General features: G+C 37.8%; 1 protein-coding gene across 2 annotated transcripts in view; it reads left to right on the top strand.

Annotated features, from left to right (window-relative positions):
* NPC2 (NPC intracellular cholesterol transporter 2) overlaps positions 1-23,790 on the top strand; it is a 71,070-nt gene that overhangs the window by 7,563 nt on the left and 39,717 nt on the right. The window contains exons 2-4 of one of the 2 annotated variants that reach the window (XM_044664943.1): positions 6,375-6,482; positions 8,248-8,420; positions 9,368-10,163. In XM_044664943.1, coding sequence (XP_044520878.1) covers positions 6,375-6,482; positions 8,248-8,420; positions 9,368-9,451 — 365 coding nt within the window. In that variant the 3' untranslated portion in view covers positions 9,452-10,163. Of the gene's footprint in view, positions 1-6,374; positions 6,483-8,247; positions 8,421-9,367; positions 10,164-23,790 lie in introns of those variants that run through there. The other variant, XM_044664942.1, reaches the window with a different exon arrangement.

Genomic DNA, 23,790 nt, shown 5'->3' with positions numbered 1-23,790 from the left:
CTCTCTCTCTCTCTCTCTCTCTCTCTCTCTCTCTCTCTCTCTGTCTCCCCTGTGGATAATTTTAATCTTTCCTCAATGGAGAAGGGAGATCCTAACACTAACCACTTCAGTTGATTAAATGATTAAGAGAGAAGTTACTTCAGTTACCATTCTTCATTTATTTCCTAAAGAACTATCATCCATCTTTCCAACAGGTTTTTTTTTCCAGAAGTTTACAAAGGGTTTTGTGTGAAATGTGATTTAGTATTTTCTAGAGAAACTAAAAGGAGAGTTTTTTCTTAATATGCTTCCACAGTATGCCTCTTATGTTCTAAACTATTAGTTACTCTGTAAGAATTGAAACTGATCTGAAGCTTCATTTCCCTTCAGGTGGTGCCATGAACATTATATTTTTGAATGGGATCACTAGTTCATTCATAAGTATAGTAGATACTTTATAAATATTTGTTATTAAATGAATAAACCTTTCCAAAAGATCAAATCTTCCATACCCTATTTGATCTCTTTGCTGGATGGAGAAAGGGAACCAAGGCAGCAATAACAATATTAGCCAGTTTAATAGTAGGATTGGTTCTTGAAACGAAACTCTTTCCTCTCACTGTCCCCAACCTCATGCTGAAAAAGTATTAAAAACACTCCTATTAGACATACACATATCCATTGTACTAACCTACTCTGTAAACAGGCTTTCTCTTCTAAACTTTATTTTGCTTACATCCTTCATATCCCTAGCCTACTTTTGTTGTCATAATTCTTATCTGTTTCTCTATCATTGACTGGTTCTGTTTTAGAGCTAGGCAATTATTTTCAGGGTACAAGGAGTAGTTTTCCTTAGAAATTCATCTGGCTGTTAACTTTATCTGTTTTTATTAGGAACTGGATGACTCCTGGAATATTTTCTTTTTTTAAATTTGATAATATTTCATTCTCCCCATTACATGTAAAAACAATTTTAACATTGTTTTTTCTTAATGTTGAGTCCAAATTCTGTCCCTCCCTTCCATCCCTCTCGAAAAATAAGCTGTCTGATACAGATACATGTGCATTCATGCAGAAAATTTTTCCATATTAGTCCTTTGTTTTGGTTTGAATTCAGACTATCAATTCTTTCTCTGAGCGTAGATGGCATTTTTCATCATAAATCCTTTGGGATTCTTGGGTCATTGTATTGCTGAGAATAGTTGAGACATTCACAGTTGTTCATCATATAATATTTCTGTTACTGTGTATGAGCTTTTCTTGGTTCTGCTCACTTCACTCTTCATCAGTTCATGTAAGTCTTTCTAGGTTTTTTAGAAAGCCTCCTATTCACCATTTCTGATAGTACTGTAGTAGTCCATCACAATCATATACCACAACTTGTTTAGCCATTCCCCATTTGATGGGCATCCCCTCATTTTCCAATTCTTTGCCACCACAAAAAGAACTACTGTAAATATTTTTGTACATATAGGTCCTTTTTCTTTTTGTTTTTTTAATTCTTTGAGATACAGATGTAATAGTATAGCTGAGTCAGAGGGTATGCATAGCCCTTTGGACTTAGTTCCAAATTGCTCTCCAGAATGGTTGAATCACTTCACATCCCCCACCCACCCACCCCACACACACACACACACACCATGCATTAGTGTCTCAATTTCCCCAAATCCCCTCCAACTTTTGATATTTTCTTTTTCTGTCATAATAGCTAATCTGATAGATGTCAGGTAGTACTTCCTTAATTTAGAGCCTTTATAGGGGCTACTTCTGTATAAGTGAGTGATTTTATAAAGAATGTCATTCCCTTCTGTTCCCTTAAGGAATAACTAAGTCAACATAGGTCAAAAACTATTTTCTGCCCTTTGCTAGGAGTAATGCCAACAAGACAACCAGTTCATTCCTTTGATTATTTCCTTGTGACCCCTGTTCTACATGACACTTAAAACTTCTGAGTTCAGATCTGGCCTCATATACTTTCTAGCTCCATGACCCTAGACAAATCACTTAACCCAGTTGGCCTTAGTTTCCTCATCTGTAAAATGATCTGGAGAAAGAAATGGTAAACCACTCCAAGATCTTTGCCAAGAAAACCCCAAGTGAGATTGCAAAGAGTCAAATGCAACTTAAACGACCAAACCAAAAAACCTACCTTAGATTGTATAGACTTATGCCAAGTAAAAATAGCATTCAAGACAAAGAGATGTAATCTCCATGGTCTGGTACCTTTGCTATATTTGATGTCAAATGTAGTTCACTTCCTTATGAGCAAAAGGGAATTAACTTTTAACTTGTCAGCCAAACAAAAATGAAAGCTAAAGCAACAGAAACAAAGTTCAGGCCTTGGTAGGGAAACAAAGACCTTAACATTTGTCCTATCAGTCCCTGAAAATCATGAGGTTACCAACTATACTTGGAAGTATTAATGTCCTACTGAGTGGTTTGATTTTGGAGACACTAGCATCATTTTTTTTTTTCTAGTTAGGCTATATAGTAGAGGCTCAAAAATAAGTCTTTTCTATGTATTTTTCCCATGGAACATCCATGCTGTTTTAGCTAAAGGAACTTACTAAAATAAAATCACTTGAGAAGTATGAGCCTGGTGACAAAGATCCAAGGCAGCCCTATGGATGGTTCTCATTGGCTCTGATCTCAGCCTCTGGAGTCAGTCTTATCTTTTTTTTTTTTTTTTTTTTTTTTTTTTTAATTTTTTTTTAAACCCTTGTACTTTGGTGTATTGTCTCATAGGTGGAAGATTGGTAAGGGTGGGCAATGGGGGTCAAGTGACTTGCCCAGGGTCACACAGCTGGGAAGTGGCTGAGGCCGGGTTTGAACCTAGGACCTCCTGTCTCTAGGCCTGACTCTCACTCCACTGAGCTACCCAGCTGCCCTCATGGAGTCAGTCTTATCTTGAAAAGCCAGGGCAAGGGTTACAGCCAATCTTAGCTATTTTCTTTTATTCTCTTTGTTGCTGCTTGATACCACAGGAAGTATTGAACCCATTTTGGGCATAGATTTTGGCCCTTCCCATCCAGGGGGAGAGGAGATGTCCTAAATACAAATAGCTTGGATTTCTCTTCCAATATACCTCATATCACAAAGGAAATGAAGCTGAACATTTCTAACTCTTAACTTCATTCATATTCTAGCAGAGCTTTTCTTGATCTTCCTTTCCAGGTTTATCATAATATAGGTCAATGTTGGAAAACCTGTGGCATGTGCAGATGTCAAAGATGGCATGCAGAGCACTCTGTGGGCCCTTGGCCACCCTCCCCCCCATCCATTATTAGGAAGGCAGAGGGACTTGGGCAGAGCTGCTCTCCTTCCCCTCTCCACTTTGCCTGATGCCAATTTTTCATATTTCCCACCCCTCTGCCCAGCAGCCCAGTGGGAGCTCACAGGGAATAAGGTGGGTGGTTCACAGGTGGCAGAGCTGGAGGGGAGCAGAGTGCTCAGGCTTGGGGCCCTCCACCCAGCAGCCCAATGGTAGCACTTCCACCCCTGTGTGGGGTAAGGGGGAAGTATAGTGAGCCCAACATTGGCAGGGACAGGGGGGAGGCATCACTGGTATAGTTCCTCTTGGTTCTCTAGGCAGCATGGATAGAGCACTAGGCCTTGGCATCAAGAAGATCCTAAATTCAAATAGAGCCTCAAACCTTTCACTTAACTAACTCTTCTGTAAAATGAGAATAATAATAACACTGACTTCACAAGGTGGTTGTGAAAATTATATAAGATATTTGTAAAGTGCTTTGCAAACCTTAAAGTGCTATATAAGTGCTAGCTATTGTTATGGTTAGTATTATTTCCAGGAATTTCCACTCGTCCTGACTTTCAAAACCATGAAATGATTTTGTCCCCTATCCTTTATTTAGTTAGTATTATTCATTACAATGTGATCAATATATATTTCTTAGCTAGGTTAAAAAGATTCTTGTAGCAGACTTTTTAGACTGTAAGCAAATACTATGCTAAGAGTCATGAGAGCACTCGCTTAACCACAAAAATGTCCTAGCTACAGATCCTCCACTCATGTGGCTTGATGAGTAAATGCCAACATGAGAAAGGGGATTTCTGGAACTCTGCACTCTGACATTTTTCCAGTTACCCAACCTGGGAAGATAAGCATTCTATTGCCCATCTTATAACCCTTTAATCAGCGATGGGGATACATCCTGCCCATCCTTTCAGCAGAGATGATGGTTGTCTTGGTCCATGACAATTCATGGAAAGCCTGGTTATTTCAGGAGCCCCTCAACCCTTTGTCATTTTTCTGTATTGCCCAACATTGGGTGGTATTGAACTCTCCCTCTGGCCCATTGCTCTGTGACCATTAACTGGTAGTTTTGCCAGCCTGAGACTAGTAATAAGAATTTTCATTTTGTGTTGTACCATCTGTGCAATTTGGGGCTTTACTGGGAAGCAAGGGGACATTGCAGATCATTAGGAAGGTCTGGGGTCCTATTTGTTGAAGGGGGACCAGGTCCCTTTTATAAATAGCTGTTGGCTCAGAGCTCTGCCTCAGAAATTTTATTTTCATATTAATAATTTCTGGCATAGCAAAATAAAATATCTGTAAAGTGATTTGCAAACCATGAAGTGCTATATAAGTCCTAGCTATTGTTATGATTCCTATTATTATTTCCAGGAATCTCCTTTTGTCCTAATTTGCAAAACCATAAAATCTATCAGTTCTAAAATGACAGATTCCTGAAAGTTGTTAGCTCTGGAGTAAGAAGAAGCCCTGTGGTGCCCTACTTCTACTATCTTCTCAGGGATCTGTTTAAATTGGCAATAAATGTTATGTAGAACTCTTTAACCATGTTTAAAATTTTTTTTCTGGGAATTTGGTTTCCTTTTTCTGCTCTGGCTCACTTCTTTGAAGACCATTTTGCCTTTTAGCTAATCTTAGATAACCTGAAGTTTTTCACCAAGTAATTTATCCATTTTTAATGTTCAGTTTGGAACTATAGCCAAAGGACTATAAAACTGCATATTCTTTGATCCAGAAATACCACTTTTAGGACTATACCTCAGAGATTTAAAAATTGGGGAGGAACATATGCATGAAAATATAGCAGTTTTTGTGGTGGCAAAGAACAAATTTGGGTATAGGGTTATGATGGAATACTATTGTGCTATAAGAAATGATGAGTATGTTGATTTTAGAAAACCTAGGAAGATTAATGAACTGATGCAAAGTGAAGTAAGCAGAACCAGAAGAACAGTGTGCACAGTAACAGCGATATTGTAATGATGATCAATTATGAAATATTATTTGTTATAATAATATGTTAATATTATCATGTATAATATAATGATTAATGTAAGCTAGCTTCTATTAATACCTAGTAGCTAGCTACCTCCAGAGAGAGAACTGGTAGACTCCTGAGTGCAAATCGAGGCATATTTTCTTTCATTTTATTTTTATTGCTCTTTTTCCCTCACAAAATAGCTTATGTCAAAATATGTTTTGCATGACTTCATAGTATGTCACTTTTTTTTTCAGTCATATCCAACTCTTTGTGATCCCTTTTTGGGGATTTCTTGACAAAGATACTGGAGTGGTTTGCCATTTCCTTATCTAGCTCATTTTATAGATGAGGAAACTGAGACTGACAGGGTCACATGACTTGCCCAGGGTCACACAGCTAGTGTAAGTATCTAAGGTTGGATTTAAAGAGAGGTCTTCCTGACTCCAGGCCTGATACTTTGCTACCTAGTTGCTTTTTCATATGTATAGTGGGTATCTTATTTATTGTCTTCTCAATGGTTAGCTGAGGGAGAGAATTCAAACCTAGAAATAAAACTTTAAGAAATTTTCGATGTTCATTTTCTTGCCAAGTAACAAAAACTCAGTGCCTCATCCCCATTAAGTATTTAATAAGCACCACATGTAGGGCCCTACAATACAACAAAAGACAAAAAAGAGACTATATCTCTTTAGATTGTCTAATCTTTTCCAGTGGTTTTAGACCAAACTCAGAACATTTCAGGACTTTTTAGGAGCAACTAGGTGACCCAGTGGATAGAGAGCCAGTCCTAGACTTAAGAGGTCCTGGGTTCAAACTGGCCTCAGACATTTCCTAGCTGTGCAACCTTGGGCAAGTCACTTAACCCCTATTGCCTAGCTCTTAGTGCTCTTCTGCCTTGGATCTGATACCTAGTTTCCATTAAGACAAAAGTTAAAGGTTTAAAAAGAAAAAAAGAGGAAGGACATTTGAGACCAAAACAAATAAAAAGTTTCAAATGTGTGGAGAGTGATAGTTCTCGTACAAACTAGTCTTCTCATTTAGGGAAGGCTAGAAGTGGGAAGAGGAGGCTTCTGCAGCAAGAGCATTCTACTTTATTATGTGGCTTATTTTTGTGTTTTCATTCCTGGTGTGCTTTCTCTTCAGGCTCTCAGGTTGGAAAAATTGAGGAAGTGGATGTGATCCCCTGCTCCACTCAGCCTTGCAAGTTGCACAAAGGGGAATCCTACAGTGTCAATGTCACCTTTGTCAGTGGTAAGCCAATAGAGTTCTTGGTTTAACTCTTGGTTTAACTTATGAAACTTGATAACCTTTATCTTGACCCTTGCCATAATAGAAGGCTTTCACACTTAGTTAATTCTCCAAACAACCTTGTGATTTAGGTAATACAAGAATTATCAGCTTCCAGTTTGAAGAAACTGAAACCCAAAAAAGAATGAAACTTCAGGGCCTCAAGGTTACTTTGAATGGCACTTGAATCTGCTTACAAGTGGGCAACTCCCTCACCCCTTGTTTCCCTTTATTTATTTCCTTGCAAGTACCTTAAGTGAAAAGTATCTTGTGTCATATCTTGTTTTTAATTTAACCTTATTTTAACTTTCCATCTCTTATCATACACATTCAGATTACAAAAGCTAGTACCATTATCTTTTACAGATAAGGAAAAAAGTGAGCCATTCTTAATCAAATTTAAACAGATAACCAAGTCTGATGGATTTTGCTTCTGATCAGTGCCTATATAATTATTTATATAGCTGTGGTCAGTGTATATCATTTTAGTTCTGCTTTCCTGATATTGTATAATTTCATATGCCTTCCCATATCTATTTGAATTTTTCATATTTGTCATTTCCACATTCCTCAGGGTTTAGTGGCAAAGCAGATCATAATGCATTTACTGAAAATCCTGTTACTTTCTATGATTGTGGTGATGAGGATTTTCCTTTGTGGATGTTTCAAAGCATAGCTACAGGGCCTGGGCTAAAAGCTGTGCTTTTCCGAAGGCTCTGGAGTTCAGAGGCCTGGGCTGTCCCCCCGAAAGGTCTAAAGGAGGTGGTAGTCTAAGGAGGGTAGTAGTGGTTTAACTTGTCTCTCAAGTGTGCTTTGCTGCTTTAGGTAGGTAAATCAGTCTCCCCTGGGTTTCCTAATCTGTAAAAGGAGGAGGTTGAACCAAATGACCTTTGATTCATTCCAGTTCTAAATTTATGATTGCTGTATGGACCATAAGGATTCCAATTTCATAGAGTGGAGATCTTCCAGAAATCTGATTTTTCTGAACCTAAGCTCTTTGAGGACAAGGACTATTTATTTTGTAAGTTTAGGATAAGGAACCCAAAGACCCACTCTTCATTTCACAAATGAGAAAACTGACATCCAAAAAGGTGAGTGATTTGCTAAAGGAGGTGTAAGAGGGGAATTTGAATTAAGTCCTCTGACTGGTATTCCCCAGCACCTACCAGAGTGCCTTTCCTAAAGGTGCTTAATAAATGTTGAATTGAATCGTGGTCACTGCCTGCCTCAGAGCAGAGTTTTCACTTTTGCAGTTCCAATAAGACTTAACAACTCAAAGGGTCCAGAAGATATGAATTGGTAAGAACTGCAGAATTCAACAAGGATAAATTTACAGAGCCTTTTCAAAGAATTCTTTAAAAACTATAAGGGCCTCTGAGCTTCAGGGATATACCCAGAATTGTAGATCAAGTATTTAGATTAAAGATTAATGGTGCCTCTTATTTTTTCTGGGAAAATGCATCCATGTAATGGAAAAACAAGCTACAATCAAAGCATAAAGTGATTGAGTAGATAATGTAGTTAGCTATCCATTGCTGTCTGCAGCAGGCATAAATGAAACACCCCCATGTTTTGGAGATATTGTAATTTTAACAAAGAACATAGAAATTCCCTCCTTAAAGAGGCTGAGGAAGATGGGAGTTACTCCTCAGCAAAGTTTACCATTACCTTTATTCCCTAGAGGGTATTGGTGGCCCTCACTTTCAGTTCGGTTTTACTTTCTTTACAGATGTCCCATCTCAGAACAGCACGGCTTTAGTGCATGGTATTTTGATGGGTGTTGAAATACCTTTCCCTATCCCTCAGCCTGATGGATGTAAGTGCGGCATTAACTGTCCCATTGAAAAAGGCAAGACCTATAGTTACTTGAACAAACTGCCAGTGAAGAGTGAATACCCCAAGGTAAGTGGCATTCCTGTCCTAGGCCTTTGGGGATTAATTCTATAGGGCAGTGCACAGGTTTCTTATGTGAATATGTAGTGATGTTGCAGCAAGAACCTGACGAAGGAAGAGATTTTCTGATAGTCACTGATGATGATGATGGTATAAGCAAGTGCCCATTTACCCATTTACACAACATCCTGGTGATTTGGCTGAGCTTAATGATACTTCCATCTTTTTGGCTTTCTAAGAACTCACAACCCCTCTACGATTTGATAGTTGGTTTCCAAGAATTGCTGTGGTCAAAAAATTTGTCACCTTGCCCCAACCTAGTGATGAACCTCCAAACTAATCAAGGTTGGTCCTCAGATGCCAACCACATGACCTTTGGGGTACAAATGGCATTTCTTAAGGCAAGGTTATACTTTTAATTACTATATAAAACCACAAACTTTATTATGTATTATGGCCACAGAGTGCACTCCAAACCTGTATATATGCCATTGGACATATATCAAACCAAGTAAGAATGCAAGGACCTACCTGTCCAAGTCCATTTTCCCTTTTGGAAAAGCACTTCAAATAAAATACATAATCTCCTGACAGTGAGTCTTGTATCTTTGCACACAGATACTTGCTTCAAGAATGAAGGTTGGGGTCAGCTAGGTAGCACAGTGGAAAAAGTGCCAGGCCTGGAATCAGAAGATCTAGTCTCAGATACTTCATACCTGTGTGACCCTGGACAAGTCACTTTAACCCCAAATGACAGAAAGTAATGTTTTTTGCTTTTTGTTTTTTAATTTTTAAGAAAAAGAATGAAGAGTAGGGGCAGATAGCCTGTCATGTTCCTGTGGATTCAACTTCATATTGATTTGGGGCAGCTGGAAGGCTTGGTGTATAGAGAGCACTGGGAAGGGGTTGAGTTCTGTTTTCCATTTCATTCTCCCCTTTCCTGTTCCTTTTTCTAGATGAAGTTGGTTGTGAAGTGGACACTTTTGGATGACAAGAAAAATACTCTGTTCTGCTGGGAGATCCCAATAGAAATTGTGTAAACTGAGGAGCTATAGCCCACCAATATGTTTGTCTCAGGATAGAAGGGGGTGAGGGTGGGGAGTTAGGTTGTTGGGTTGTTGGGAAAGGATGTAACCTGAAACAAGCTCAGTGCCATAAGAAGAAAGGGATTTCCAGTATGCTGCCTTGTGCATCCAGACCCCTCTCACTATAGCATCAAAAACTGTGCCACGATCCCATGGGAGCCTGGAGAGTGCAGGTGTGGACTGTTCATTGGCATTCTCTGCAGTTGGCATAGGGAGGCTAACCTCAGGGAGCTGAAATGTCCAAGATGTTGCCAGTGGGTCACAGAATTCAATTCCAAACTGTGGTGATGTAGGTAGGATATTAAATCTCTAAGCTTTTCAACCTAAGTGCCTCATTGTGAGTCTAACATTCCTGTGGAACCATTCCCTGACCCTGCTTCCTACATCTGTCAGTGCTTGTGTCATCTGCCTCCTTCCACCAAAGAGCTCAGTTGCCAGGAGCTCTGGATAGATGAATGGCTATTTGTCTTAGTTAGTGTCAAATGTTTCTGCTTTAATTCTGCCATAGGTGGCTTTTACTGAATGAATGGATGAATTTTTGCACTAGTTTATGGTGAATACACCACAGTACATATCAGCTGAATCTGCCTTTTTTTTTTTTAAACCTCATTAACTTGCAAACTTATGTACCTGGAAATTCCTTTGAATAAAGTCGTTATGAATCTTGCCTATTCTGTTTGGGATTTCGACACCTGCTATTTTCAGATAAAATGCCATCTGCAGGCTCTGCTTGCCCTGGGGTCATTGAGGAAAAAACATTTAGAATTAGAAGACTGAACTATCATTTATCACTTATGTTAGCATAGGCAAATCCTTGAAACTTGTGCCTCAATTTTCCTAGCAAAACTAGGATAAATATCTCTACTTATTTCACAACATTGTGGTTCGGATAACTTTTTAAACTATATTTTAATTTTTAAAAATTATATAAATTATATTTTCGATCTAATATAATATTTCTTTTTTTTAAACTCTTAATTTCCATGTTAGGATCAGTACTGCGTATTAGTTAGTTCTAAGGCATAAGAGTGCTAAGGACTAGGCAATGGGGGTTAAGTTAAAGCCAGGGTCACCCAGCTAGGAAATGTTTGAGACCTCCTATCTCTGGGGCTGGCTCTTGGTCCACTTAGCTACCTAGATGTGCCATCCTCCCCCCACTCCAATAATATTTCTAAAAAATTATGTGGTGATAGAATGTTAAGAGTTGGGTAGGACCTCAGATTTTATTTATTCACTCCCTACAGACTTCTAGCCTATTTTTTTCCTCAAATTGAACTAAGATCTAAATAAAAATCTAGCTTCCACCTATAGCCTATGTCCTATCTCCTGGGGCCAAACAGAAGAGACACTGGGACAAAAAGCAACTATTCTTTTGGGAGAAACAACATCTACAATTAAAAACATACAAAATAAATATCAGGCAATTTTCCAAGGGGAATCAGAAAAGGTGATGTTTTCAGCTTAGCTTTATACTAAGCAAGGGATGTTGGCAAGGAGGGAACATATTCAAGGCTCAGAGGACAATTTGTGTAGAGGCCAAGTCCCTTGTTCCCATGACAATTTAAAGCTTGCCAACTTCTAACTCATCTTGACTTCAGTTTGAATGTCCCTAGTTCTTTTAATTAATCTTTTTAATTTTCTTTAAAAAAAAAAAAAGCCCTTACCTTCCATCTTAGAATCAATATTGGTATTTGGTTCCAAGGCAGAATGGTGGGAAGGGGTAGGCAATGGGGGTTAATTAACTTGCCGAGGGTCACACATCTAGAAAGTGTATAAGACTATATTTGAACCCAGTTCCCTAGCTGCCCCATGTTTAATCTTTGTATGATTTGAGTCCCCTCAACCTTAGTGTCTCCCCTGGATGGTATTAAATTTTGGTAGGAAGACCTGATTTTGAATTGGAGGATTTGAGGAGGGTGCTGAGTAGACAAGATACAACTCTGACCTGATCCCTTTGTTTCTACTAACTAGCAGACTATATTTCTTCTACCTAAACTCTTTGAGAAGGCCATCAATGTTAGATTCCTCTACTTCTTACTCTCTTCTAAATCCCCTGGAACCCAGCTTCTGACTTCATTCCATAGAAACTGCTCTCTCCAAAGCTACCAACAGTCTCGTCAAATCTAGTGGCGTTTTTGCAGTTGTTCTTAACTTCTCTAATTTTTGGGACACCATTCTCTCTCTCTTTTTTTTTCTTTCTTTTTTTTAAAAAAAAAACTCTTACTGGGACTCAAGTGACTTGCCCAGGGTCACACAGCTAAGAAGTGTCTGAGACTAGATTTGAACCTAAGACCTCCTGTCTCTAGGTCTGGCTCTCAATCCACTGAGCTACCCAGCTGCCCCCCTGACACCATTCTCTTGGTTCTCTTCCTATCTGAATGCTCAGTCTGCTGAATCCTCCTCCAAATCATATCCACTAACTAGGTGCCCCATAGAGTTCTGTCCTGAGTTCTCTTTTCCTTCCATATGAATTCACTTGTTCTCATCAGCTCCCATGGATTTAATTACCATCTCTGCTGATAATTCTCACATCTACCCATCATGCCTTCACTGTCTGTTGACCTGCAGTCTTACCTCTTCAACTGCCTCTAGGATCTCTCAAACTAGACCTCCAGTAGACATCTTAAATTCAGAATGTTCAAAACGGAACTCATTCTTCCTTCCTCCTAAGTTGCCTCTCCATCTCAGGGCACTACCAACCAGGCCCTCAGGCTTTAATATAGGTGTTGCCTCAATTCCCCATTTTCTTATTTCTTCCCACATATCCAATCTTTTTACTTTGCAACATCTCTCAAGAATATGCCCTCTCAGATCCTGTCACCATCGTGGTGTAGGCTCTCATCACCTCACACCTGTAATATTACAAAAGTTGGCTGATAGGTCTGCCTGCCTCATCTCTCCATAGTCCCACCTGTCCTCCATTCGGCCACCAAAATGACTTTCCTATAGTATAGGTTCATCTTTGTCTGGCTCCTACTCACCAAACTCAGCTCTCTATCACTTTCAGGATTAAATCAAGTACAAAATATTTTGTTTGGCATTCAAAGCAACTTTATAATCTATTTGCTGCCTAACATTCTAGTTTTCTTATACCTTACTATCCCCACTCCCATATTCTTTGATCCAGTGGCATTGACCTTATCTATTTGTCTAATGAGGTACACTCCCTCTGGAATGCTCTCCCTCCTTATCTTTGCCTTCTGGCTTCCCTGGCTTCTTTCAAGTCCCTACTAAATCTCACTTTCCACAGGAGGCTTCCCCCTTCCCCACCCATGTCTATTTTTATTGTGATTTTAACATCAACATACATGAACATTTCAATATACCAAGAACTTTAAAAGATTGTATGTGAAACTATAGGTATTGGTATAGTTTGTTTTTAAAGTGTAAAATAACTGGAAAAAATATAAGTCCTCCCTTGTAAAACAGATATAGGAAAGCAAAACAAATTCACACCTTGGCTATGTTTTATGCCTCACAACATACGTCTCATTCTGTACATACCCCCCTCTGCCTAGAGGTCTTCAGTGTTATAAAGTTGATTAGTTGTTTCACTGCTAAGTTTTTAGGGGTTTCAAATGCTATGTCCCATACTATTTTCTCTCATAATACTTGAGATGTGGTTTGACCAAGGCAACATAATTTGAGAATGCTTCACAATGGTTAGCTGGGAAGCCTTTTCTAATAACTCGATTCTAGTGCCTTCCCTCTATTGATTTTTTTTTCTTTTTATCCCATTTATAACTTATTCGTACGTATTAGTTTGTTGGCTGTCTCCCCCATTCCACTGTGAGTTCCTCAAAAGCAGGCTATTTTTGCTTCTCATTCTATTCCTAGTGCTTATACCTAGCAGATAATAGACACCTAACAAATGCTTGTTGGCTGACAGCCTCAGTTTCCTCATTTGGAATACAAGGATAATGATTTCTAGAGCACACCGGAGGCAGCTAGTGGCATAATGGATAAAACTCTGGCCCTAGAGTCAGGAAGACCAGATTTCAAAACCAAACCTCAGACATTAGTGGTTCCCCTGGGTGAGTCATTTAATTTCTATTTAACTTGTTTCCTCTTGACCATAAAATGAGGAACACTACCATCTCTTGGTCTTAATTGGTAAGAAATATTTCCCTGACATTGATCCTGAATTTTCTTCTTTTAAGTTTAGACCCATTGCCTACGATTCTACCCTTTAGGGCCAAATAGGACAAGTCTATCCCTGTTAAACAAAACAGCCTCTCAAAAATTTAGACAGCTATCATGTTCCCCCAGTCTTCTAGCAAAAGAGCCCAGTGTTCCTAACCAGCTCTTATTTAACATAGTCTCAGTCATTCACCATCCTAGTTCTCCCCACACACACACCTCCAGAGGTTCTACAGCTTATTAATGTCCTTCTTAAATTTTGGTGCCCAGAACTGAACCCAGTATTTCATATGTTAGTCTTATAAGAGCAGAATGCACAATTACTATTACTTCCTTATTCCCGGAAGCTATAGCCCTTAGTTCAGCCTAGGATTGCATTAGCTATTTGGCTATTTTTATCAAGGTTCATTGAGCCTGAAAGCCACTAAAACCCTCAGATCTTTTTCAGATACATTGCTGTCTAATATGTCTTTTTCATCTTGTACTTGTGAAACTGATTTTTTAACACCAACACAAATTAATATCCTATTAATCAATCGTCAGTATCCTATTAGCTTTAATCTTTTTTTTTTAATCTTGCCTTCTGTCTTAAAATTGATACTAAGTATTTCGTTCCAAGACAGAAGAGCACTAAAGGCTAGGCAATTGGGGTTAAGTGACTTGTCCAGGATCACACAGGTAGGAAGTGTCTGAGAGTTACCTAGCTGCTCTGACTTTTAAGATTAGAATTGATACAGATAATGAAGCAATGTGGAAAAATGAAATCATATGATAAATGGTGAATATTATTGGTTAATGGTTATTTGGTTTCTTAAAATCTACTTAAGGAGATTTAGTCCTCTGCTTCTCTTTTTGCCCAGATTTCAAACACTCTCCCGTTAAAAAAAATTTTTTTTTAAATTTTGTTTTGGACCTAGGATTTCATCAGTAGAGGGAAACTGAGGAAATAGCTGGAGAGGAACTCCCTTTATAGCTTCAAATGGAGACCCCATTGTAACATAGTTTTATAGAGGTACCTGGGACACTGAGGTCAAGCCATTTACTAATTTAAATAAAGGTAGATCCAATAGTTGTCAGGGTTTTTCATCTATGAATTTAGACTTTGTAGCCTTGAATAATCTGATATTTATACAATAGGATGTCAGCTCTCTAGGCAACTGAAGTGTAGTTCCAAGTGGTAAGTCATGAGAACCTTATAAGCCTGTCTTTCGAAAGTTAACCAGAATAACCCTTCTTTCTAATTTGTTATATCAGTGCCTGAAAAGAAAATTTCACTGGCCCTGTTCCTTTTCACTTCAATGAATCCCAAACTTTGGTTTTGGATATCCTATAAGATACCAATTAAGGCCACCAGGGGACAGCAACATGTCAGAAGTAGAATTCCAACAGGCCCAAGATTTAAAAGCAGGAAAGGATCTTTATTAGGAATTCATTTAGCTACTTACTTAGCTGATTAAAAGAAAGCATTAGATGATATTTTTTCTAGCCTCCCTCCCTACTATGGCTGTATTAGAATTCAAGAGCATGCAGATACTATCACATTTTATTGATATGTGATATGAAAATGAAGCCAGAAAACTATCAGTTCAAAATTCCATTCAGTATCCAAGCTTGAATGATAAAAGCTCAGGACAAACCCAGTGTCAAGAGCCTTTGGAAGACTGGGACATCAGACTACTCTAGAGAAAGGATGGTCACAATGGCACTGTCTTATTAGGGAAAAAAACAACCCAGAGCATTTTTGGTGTTTGTGCCTCTCTAGACTTTTGGTTAAACCCCACAAATCTTCCAAATTATTCTGTTCTTTGCCTTCTTCCTGTAGCCAAAGGGTTCTTTGTGTTATTTTCACCCCAAGGCCCAGAGCTTCCCCTTACTCTATTGTTCTCAAAACCCTTGCCTTCTGTCCTAGAATTGATGCCAAGTATTGGTTCTAAAATAGAAGAGTGGCAAGGGCTAGGCAGTTGGGATTAATTGACTTGCTCAGGGTCACACAGCTAGGAAGTATCTGAAGTCAAATTTGAGCCCAGGTACTCCTTACTCAAGCTCTCTGTCCACTGAAGCACCTAGCTGCCTCTTGCCCCATTACATTGTATTCCTTTACTGATCTTTTTCTCCACTTCTATCCTCAATAGAAAGAATGGTAGGAAGTTGATAATCATTTTTTTAAACAGCCAGACACTAGGAATTTTTTAAAAAAGGAAATTAAAAAAAATGAAAGACAGACATTCCCTGCCTTTAAAGAGATTATAATCTAATGAGGGAAGACAACAAAAAAGAAGCTAAAAAGTGGGGATGAGAGGAAAGGTATCTGGCCTGGGTCCATGATAAAGGAGTTCAGAGAAATGCAGGCAGGTGGGTAATGAAGAAATCACTGACCTGGAATCCCTCCTTAAATAGAGCTAGAAGCAGCTCTCTATATCCACCCTCTCCAATCAGAGGGATGAGGAACTCCCAGAGGAAGAGGTACCAATGAAGAAAAGTTCAACTAATGATTTTGGAAAATAATTCAAGTGAGGAAGGTAGGTTGGTAATATGACAGAAAGACTCAGCTCTGGAATTAGAAATGTGGGTTCAAATCTTTTCTTTGGCACTAACTAGCTGGGTGCAATGTATCTTTTGGGCAAGTAGCCAAAACCACCTTGGGCTTCCATTTCCCCATCTATAAAATTAAAGGTTGGACTAGATAACCTCTAAATTCCCTTCCTCATGCTCTTGACTATTTACTAACCTTCCAAGACTACTTCCTGCGAGGCAAGCTGCAATGAGTTAGAGGAGGATCCAAGGGTAAGATTTGTCGGAAAGGTCTCCCTCGGAACAGAAAGTTCATTGAAACCCATCTGAGTCATTGAAACAGTAAGAAGCACAAGCTCTTGCTCTATTTGGATAAAAAAAAAAAAAGGTCAGGCTCTTTCTGAGTCAGAGTTGTTCATATTCTCTGCTTCTGTACTAAGCCACGAGAACAGACTTCTTAGCTGCAGCCATTTTTCTTCCTCTTGCACGGATCCCACCCCAAAGAAAGCAGAACCACCCCTGTCTTCCAATATTTCAAAGAAAATAACCTGACTCAAGTGTCTGAGATTTATATAGGAAGAGGGTAAGATGGAGCATCTTTTCTATCTGCAATTTGAAAGCTGGATTCCAGATGCAAGGTACAGGAGAATCTGGCCTGAGGCTGAGTTGATGATGATGATGATGATGATGATGATGATTATGATGATGCAGGTAACTGTTTTCCTTTTACAGGGTTGTTGTAAATATTACTCTTAGTATTATTATTAATAATAACAGTAATAATAATTGACATAAAAACAAGATTTGTAAAGCAACTTACAAAAACCCTGTGAGAAGTGCTACATTTATTATTATCCACATTTTACAGTCTGAACTGGTTAAATGACTTACCCATAGCCATGCAACTAGTAATTGTGTGAGATGGGATTCAAACCTATATCTTTTTTTCTTTTTTTCTAAACTCTTACCTTTGTTGAAGGTAAGAGTTTAAAAAAAGAAAAAAAGATATAGAAGCCCTCAAACTTGTAGTCTAGAAGGATTTAGTGAACCCCAGTTTACTTAGCTTAAAGGTGACAGCCTCAGGCTTGACCCCATCACTTGAGAGTTCCTCCCTGAGGAAAGACCAAGCCCAACCCAAGTCAAGAGACTCTTCTTGTCTCCAGAAGCTTCTCCCAGTATATTACACCCTCCTTCGGAGGATAGAACTCAGGACCTTCAGCTTATGAGACTGATGCACTGCCTACTGTGCCAAAGAGTCACTCAGCTTGGGCTTGGCCTTTCCTCAGGGAAGAACTCTCATGTGATGGGTTCAAGCCTGAGGCTATCACCTTTAAGCAAGGTAAACTGGATTCACTAAATCCTTCTAGGTGACAAGTTTGAGGGCTTCTAGATTCCATGTCGACACCTTCCATCTTAGAATCAATACTAAATATTGGTTCCAAGATAGAAGGGCAAGCAATTGAAATTAAGTGACTTGCCCAGGATCACACAGCTAGGCCAAATTTGAACCCAGGCCCAAGTTTCTAGGTTTTCTGTCTACCTAGCTGCCACCACCCCCCCATACCTATGTCTTCTTGATTCCAAGTCCAGCACTCTATCTTTCATGCCTTTCAAAATAATAACTACTATTTATATATTGCTTCAGAGTTTGCAAAGTACTTTACATATTACATATGTATACCTGTAAGGCAGGTATAACAGGTATGATTAACCCTATTTTACAGGAAATAGGTTCAAACATTGTGTTTGATGGGAGTGAGTGATGGGAAATGAAGGAAATTAAACTCTTTTTTTTAGCTAGGAGAGAATTATTTATTTGACCCATGATCTTATAGCTAGTCTTCTAACTAGTCAGAATCCAACTTTAGACCTATGTCTTCCTCCAAAATCAGCTAACTTTCTGAATCTTGCTGGCTCCAGAACATATCCATCTATCAGTCTAGCCCAGCCATTTTGTCATGCCTGCTCCCACAGCTTCTTCTTCTACTTTTTGCTCTAGGCTTAGTGATCCAATTGATAACTACTATATTATCATTGTTCCTTAAAAAGAATTTGTCAGTTTACTGCCTTGTAAATCCAGTCACCATCCCAGGGACTCCCCAGATACTCCTTCTTTAGCTACTATTCCCATATATGTGTTGTCTTGTTCCTTAAGGGCAGAGACTGTCTCAATTTGGTATTTTTGTCCCCACTGTTTGACATCTGGCCTGAAATATAATAAGTGCTTAATAAATGTTTTTTCATTCATTTGTTCATTTTATCTAGCATTCTGTCTACTATACCATGTTGCTTCTCCAGAATTAAGACATTACTTATCGTAGCTTATTTTGTTATGTCACTTTGTCAATAATAATAATAATAATAGCTTATATCTATATAACAATAAGTAGATTTAAAAGTTTGTGAAAGGCCTTTTTACCTATATTATCTTTTTTTTTAATAAGCTTTTATTAATTTCCTCTTTTTCCTACATCATTCTTTGTTGTTGTTCGGTCATTTCAATCATGTCGAACACTTTGTGACCTCATTTGGGGTTTCTTGGCAAAGATACTAGAGCAATTAGCCATTTTTTTCTCCAGCTCATTTTCCAGATGAGGAAACTGAGGCAAACCAGGTTAAATGACTTGCCCGGGGTCACACAACTATAAGTGTCCAAGGTCAGATTTAAACTCAGGAAGATTAGTCCTCCTGACTCTAGGCCTTGCACTCAGGTTGATACCCAGATCTTTTTTGGCACATTGTGGTTATTTGGTATAGGATTTCCCCTTCTATTATTGCTTAAATTTGTTATTATATAAAATATTATTTGGGTTTTGAGAGTTTGTTTTGTAGCCTATAATTTTACCAAAATTATTATCTCAGTTACTATCTTTGCTGAATCTGAGAATTTTCCCTACCCTCATATCATCAGCAAATAGAGATAGTTTTGTTTCTTCTTTCTCTATCTTTATGTCTTTAATTTCTTGTTCCTTTCTTACTACTGTTATTAGCATTTCCAGATCTGTATCAAATAGTAATTGAGAGAGTAAGTATCTTTGCTTCACTCTCATATTTATTGGGAAAGGTCCTAGTGAATCTGTAGTACATATGATGCTTGCTTTGGATTTTAGATAAATGCTTTTTATGTACTAAAAAAGGCTTCTTTATGCCCATACTATACTTTGTAGGGCTTTTAGCATTAAAGAGTGCTATACATTGTCAAAGGCTTTTCCTGCTTCTGTTGAGATGATCATGTGGGTTTGGGTGTTTGAGTTTTTAATGTAATTAATTATGTTGATTGTTTTACTAATGTTGAACCATTTTTGCATCTCTGGTATAATTCCCACTTAGTCATAATGAGTGATTTCTTGGATAAGTCACAGATAGATATTATTTAAATTTTTTGAGTTAATATTCATTAATGATATTGACCTATATGTTTTCTTTTGTGTTTTATCTTTCCTTGGTTTAGGTATTAGGACTATCTATCTCATAAAAGGATTTTAGTAGGGTTCTTTTTTTTTTGAGACTAATTTGTGAAATATGAATACCAATTGTTCATTAAAAACTTGATAGAATTCTCCTGAGATTCCATAAAGATAAGAAGAGGTTTTTGTTTGTTTGTTTACAGTTAGTTTTATTTCCTTATCTGAGATTGGTTTATTTGAAATCTCTAGTTGGTCTTCTGATAATTTCAGTATTTTATGTTTTTGAAGGTATTTGCTTTTTTTGTGTGTTCTGTTTTGTTAGCATATAACTGTACATAATATGTTCTGATTACTTCTTTTTATTTCATCTGTTGTTTTTGTTTTGTTTTTTTTTTGTAATTTCACCTTGCTCATTTGCTAATTTCTGATCCTTTAATTTGAAAATTAAGGTAAACTGAGAGACAATGGTCCAAGCATGATCAATTTGTTGGTTAGGATAGTAACAGACAATAAATTAGGTCTATGGCTCTAAATAACTAAAGACCCAGAGGTAAGGTTTACCTACAAGGTAGAGTTTCATATAATTTAGGGAAGTACAGAGTTGGGTAGATGGGGAATATACTGTGATTTGTTATGGGGTAGACAGTAGTGGGGACAACATGATTGGTTACATCAATGAAAGCAGGCTAGCATCCATATGAGGCTGGTAACCATACCTCTCTGACAATTAAGGAATGTTAATTGTTTAATGGCATCCATCCACATTTTGTAATCTTTGCTAGGGTATCAAAACAACCAGACTTGCTATCTCCTTAGAAGAGATAAAAACTCCCCTAATTACACAAAGGCAGCAAGGGCAGACAAAGTATCTTTTGGGGATGGTAACAAGTTAACTTGTTGGATTTAACAAAGAGATATCCAGGAAGTATCCCAACAGTTACTAATATGAGAGATAATAGCTTTTCTTTTAAAAAATTTTTAAATATTTTATTTTTTCCCAATTACATGTAAACATTTTTAACATTAGTTTTTTTGTTTTTTTTTTTTTAAACCCTTGTACTTCGGTGTATTGTCTCATAGGTGGGAGATTGGTAAGGGTGGGCAATGGGGGTCAAGTGACTTGCCCAGGGTCACACAGCTGGGAAGTGGCTGAGGCCGGGTTTGAACCTAGGACCTCCTGTCTCTAGGCCTGACTCTCACTCCACTGAGCTACCCAGCTGCCCTTTAACATTAGTTTTTAAAAATTTTTAGTTCCAAATTCTCTCTCTCCTTCATTTCTTCCTTCCTTGAGAAAGTAAGCAATTTGATATGTTTACATGTGCAGTCATACAAAACATATTTCCATATTAGTCATGTCGTGAAAGAAAACAAAGAGCAAACAAACAAACAAACAAAAAAAAAGAAACCAAGAAAAATAAAGAGAATAATACTTTGATCTGTAATCAGACTTCATCAGTTTTATCTTTGGAGATGAATAGCATTTTTCACCATGAATCCTTCAGACTTGTCTTAGATCATTGTGTTGCTGAATTACTAAGTCATTAACATTTGATCATCTTACAATATTGCTCTTACTGTGTACAATGTTTTCCTGGTTTTGCTCACTTCACTTTGCTTCAGTTCATGTAAGCCTTCCCAGATTTTTCTGAAAGCATCATGCTTGTCTTTTTTTTTTTTTAAACCCTTACCTTCCATCTTGGAGTCAATACTGTGTATTGGTTCCAAGGCAGAAGAGTGGTAAGGGTAGGCAATGGGGGTCAAGTGACTTGCCCAAGGTCACACAGCTGGGAAGTGGCTGAGGCCGGGTTTGAACCTAGGACCTCCTGTCTCTAGGTCTGGCTCTCAATCCACTGAGCTACCCAGCTGCCCCCATGCTTGTCTTTTTTATAAAACATTTCATATACCACACTTTGTTCAACCATTCCCCACCACACAATTGATGGATATCCCCTTGATTTCCAGTTCTTTCCTCTCTTAAAAAGAGCTGCTATAAATATTTTTGTAAATATAGGTCTTTTTCCTTAATTAAAAAAAAAAAAGCTCTTTGGGATCTAGATTTAGTAATGGTATTGCTGAGTCAAAGAGTATGCATAGTTTTGTAGCTCTTTGGGCAGTTTCAAATTGTTCTCCAGAATGATTAGATCAGTTCACAACTCCAATAGTGCATTAGTGTCCCAATTTTTCCTTTTCTATCATGTTAGCCAGTCTGATAGGTGTATGGTAGTACATCAGAGATGTTTTAATTTGCATTTTTCTAATCAGTAGTGACTAGAGCTTTTTTTCTAGATAGCTTTGGTTTCTTCTTTCTGCCACTTCATATCTTTTGACCATTTATCAGTTGGGGAAGATAACTTTTCTTTAACATTAAACTAAGAGCAAAAGTCAAATTCCTGGGTTCAGCTCAAGGACATAGAAATGTGGCTTTAGGCAGATAAAGTCTCAATTATAAAATTAATAAAGCATAAAATCAATCACATTGTAGGATCAATATGGAAGAAAATTCAAGGTAATATTAATTTTGATCTTTTCAGCTCTTTTCACTAAATTTGCTAAAAGTATCCATTTTATTAGTATTTTCAAAGAACTAGCTTTTAGTTTTGTTTATTTCTATGATTTATCTGTTTCTCCTCTAATTTTTAATATCTTTTTCTATGCTTATTTTTTATTTTTTTGTTGGTGCTGATAAATCTGTATATTCTTTTACTGTCAGATTAGAAGATGCCATAAATCTTTTAACTCTTATTTTCTCCATCAATTTGTTCAGTTCCATAATTTTCCTTTTGTTTATTTCTATTAAACTTATCCAAAACTGAGAGAGAAATAGTGTAGACTCTTATCATTATGTTACTGTTTATATCTTTGTAACTCAGTGTTGCCATTATGATTTTTGACATTAAGGCATTTGGAGCACATAAGTTTATTATTGATTTTTTTATTTGTTTGTTGTCTGTTGTCCCTTTCAACATAACAGTTTATTTACTTATCCTTTTTGATTTTTTGAATGTTTATTTTTGCTTTATCTGATAGCACAAGAGCAATGCCTGCTTTTTTGGATTTGCTGGACAAGGATTTTCACCCCCATTCTCTGAATTTTATTTTATGTGTGTATTTTTATCTTAAATGTGTTACTTGTAAGCACCAGATAGTGGGTATTTAGTCACTCTTTTTCATTTCATTGGATTGTTTAACTCATTTACATTTAAAGTTATGAGAGTTAGCTTTATATTTTTCTCCATTTGTCTCTTATATTATTTAAGGCATGACTTTCCCCCTTTTGCTGTAAACACAGTGCTATGTTCTTTCAGTAACTTGTTATTTATTCCTTTTTTTAAACCTTTACCTTCTATCTTAGAATCAATACTAAGGTATAAAAATGGTAGGGGCTAGGCAATTGGGGCTAAGTGACTTGCCTAGGATGATATAATTAAGAAGGATCCAAGGCCAGATTTGAACCTAGGTCCTCCTGACTTTGGACCTGGCACTCTATTCACTGTGCTCCTTTTAAGCATCCTAACAACCTAGGCAGTAAATTCTCCATTTATTATTATTCCTTACTTACAGATAAGGAAACTAGACTAGAGCTCCGAGAGAGTAAGTGACTGTCCCCAGGTCATATAACTAGTACATAATGAAGACAGGGTGTGTGAAGAGAGGCAACACAAAATGAGAAGGGCACCTCGGGAGGACAGAGGAATTTAGGGTAATTTTTTTTTTTTTACATTTTTTTTTTAAACCCTTGTACTTCAGTATATTGTCTCATAGGTGGAAGAATGGTAAGGGTGGGCATTGGGGGTCAAGTGACTTGCCCAGGGTCACACAGCTGGGAAGTGGCTGAGGCCGGGTTTGAACCTAGGACCCCCTGTCTCTAGGCCTGACTCTCACTCCACTGAGCTACCCAGCTGCCCAATTTAGGGTAATTTTTAAGGTAAAAGTAGAAGAAGAAGGCATCAGCCACTCAGAGTTCACTCTACTCTTAGAAGTCAGAGGCTTTCAGACTTTCTACCACCACAACCTCAACAAGGTGGAACCAGTCCTGACTGAAAACATGAGACCCCTCCAAAACTACCTAGCAAGTCTTCAAACTGTTTTTCTAGACACCATTTATGAAAAGGGGGTTTGTTAAGCTCTAGTTGCTAGGCCCTATTGAAAACTCAGCACTGAATAGATGATAACAGGGCTCATATGGTCAAGATAGTCTCGTTATTTAAAAACTGGAAGCCCAATTTTGTCCGTGTT

This window comes from Gracilinanus agilis, chromosome 2, assembly GCF_016433145.1.
Source record: "Gracilinanus agilis isolate LMUSP501 chromosome 2, AgileGrace, whole genome shotgun sequence".
Classification (NCBI taxonomy): Eukaryota; Metazoa; Chordata; class Mammalia; order Didelphimorphia; family Didelphidae; genus Gracilinanus; species Gracilinanus agilis.
This window is presented reverse-complemented; position numbering and strand designations above follow the sequence as displayed.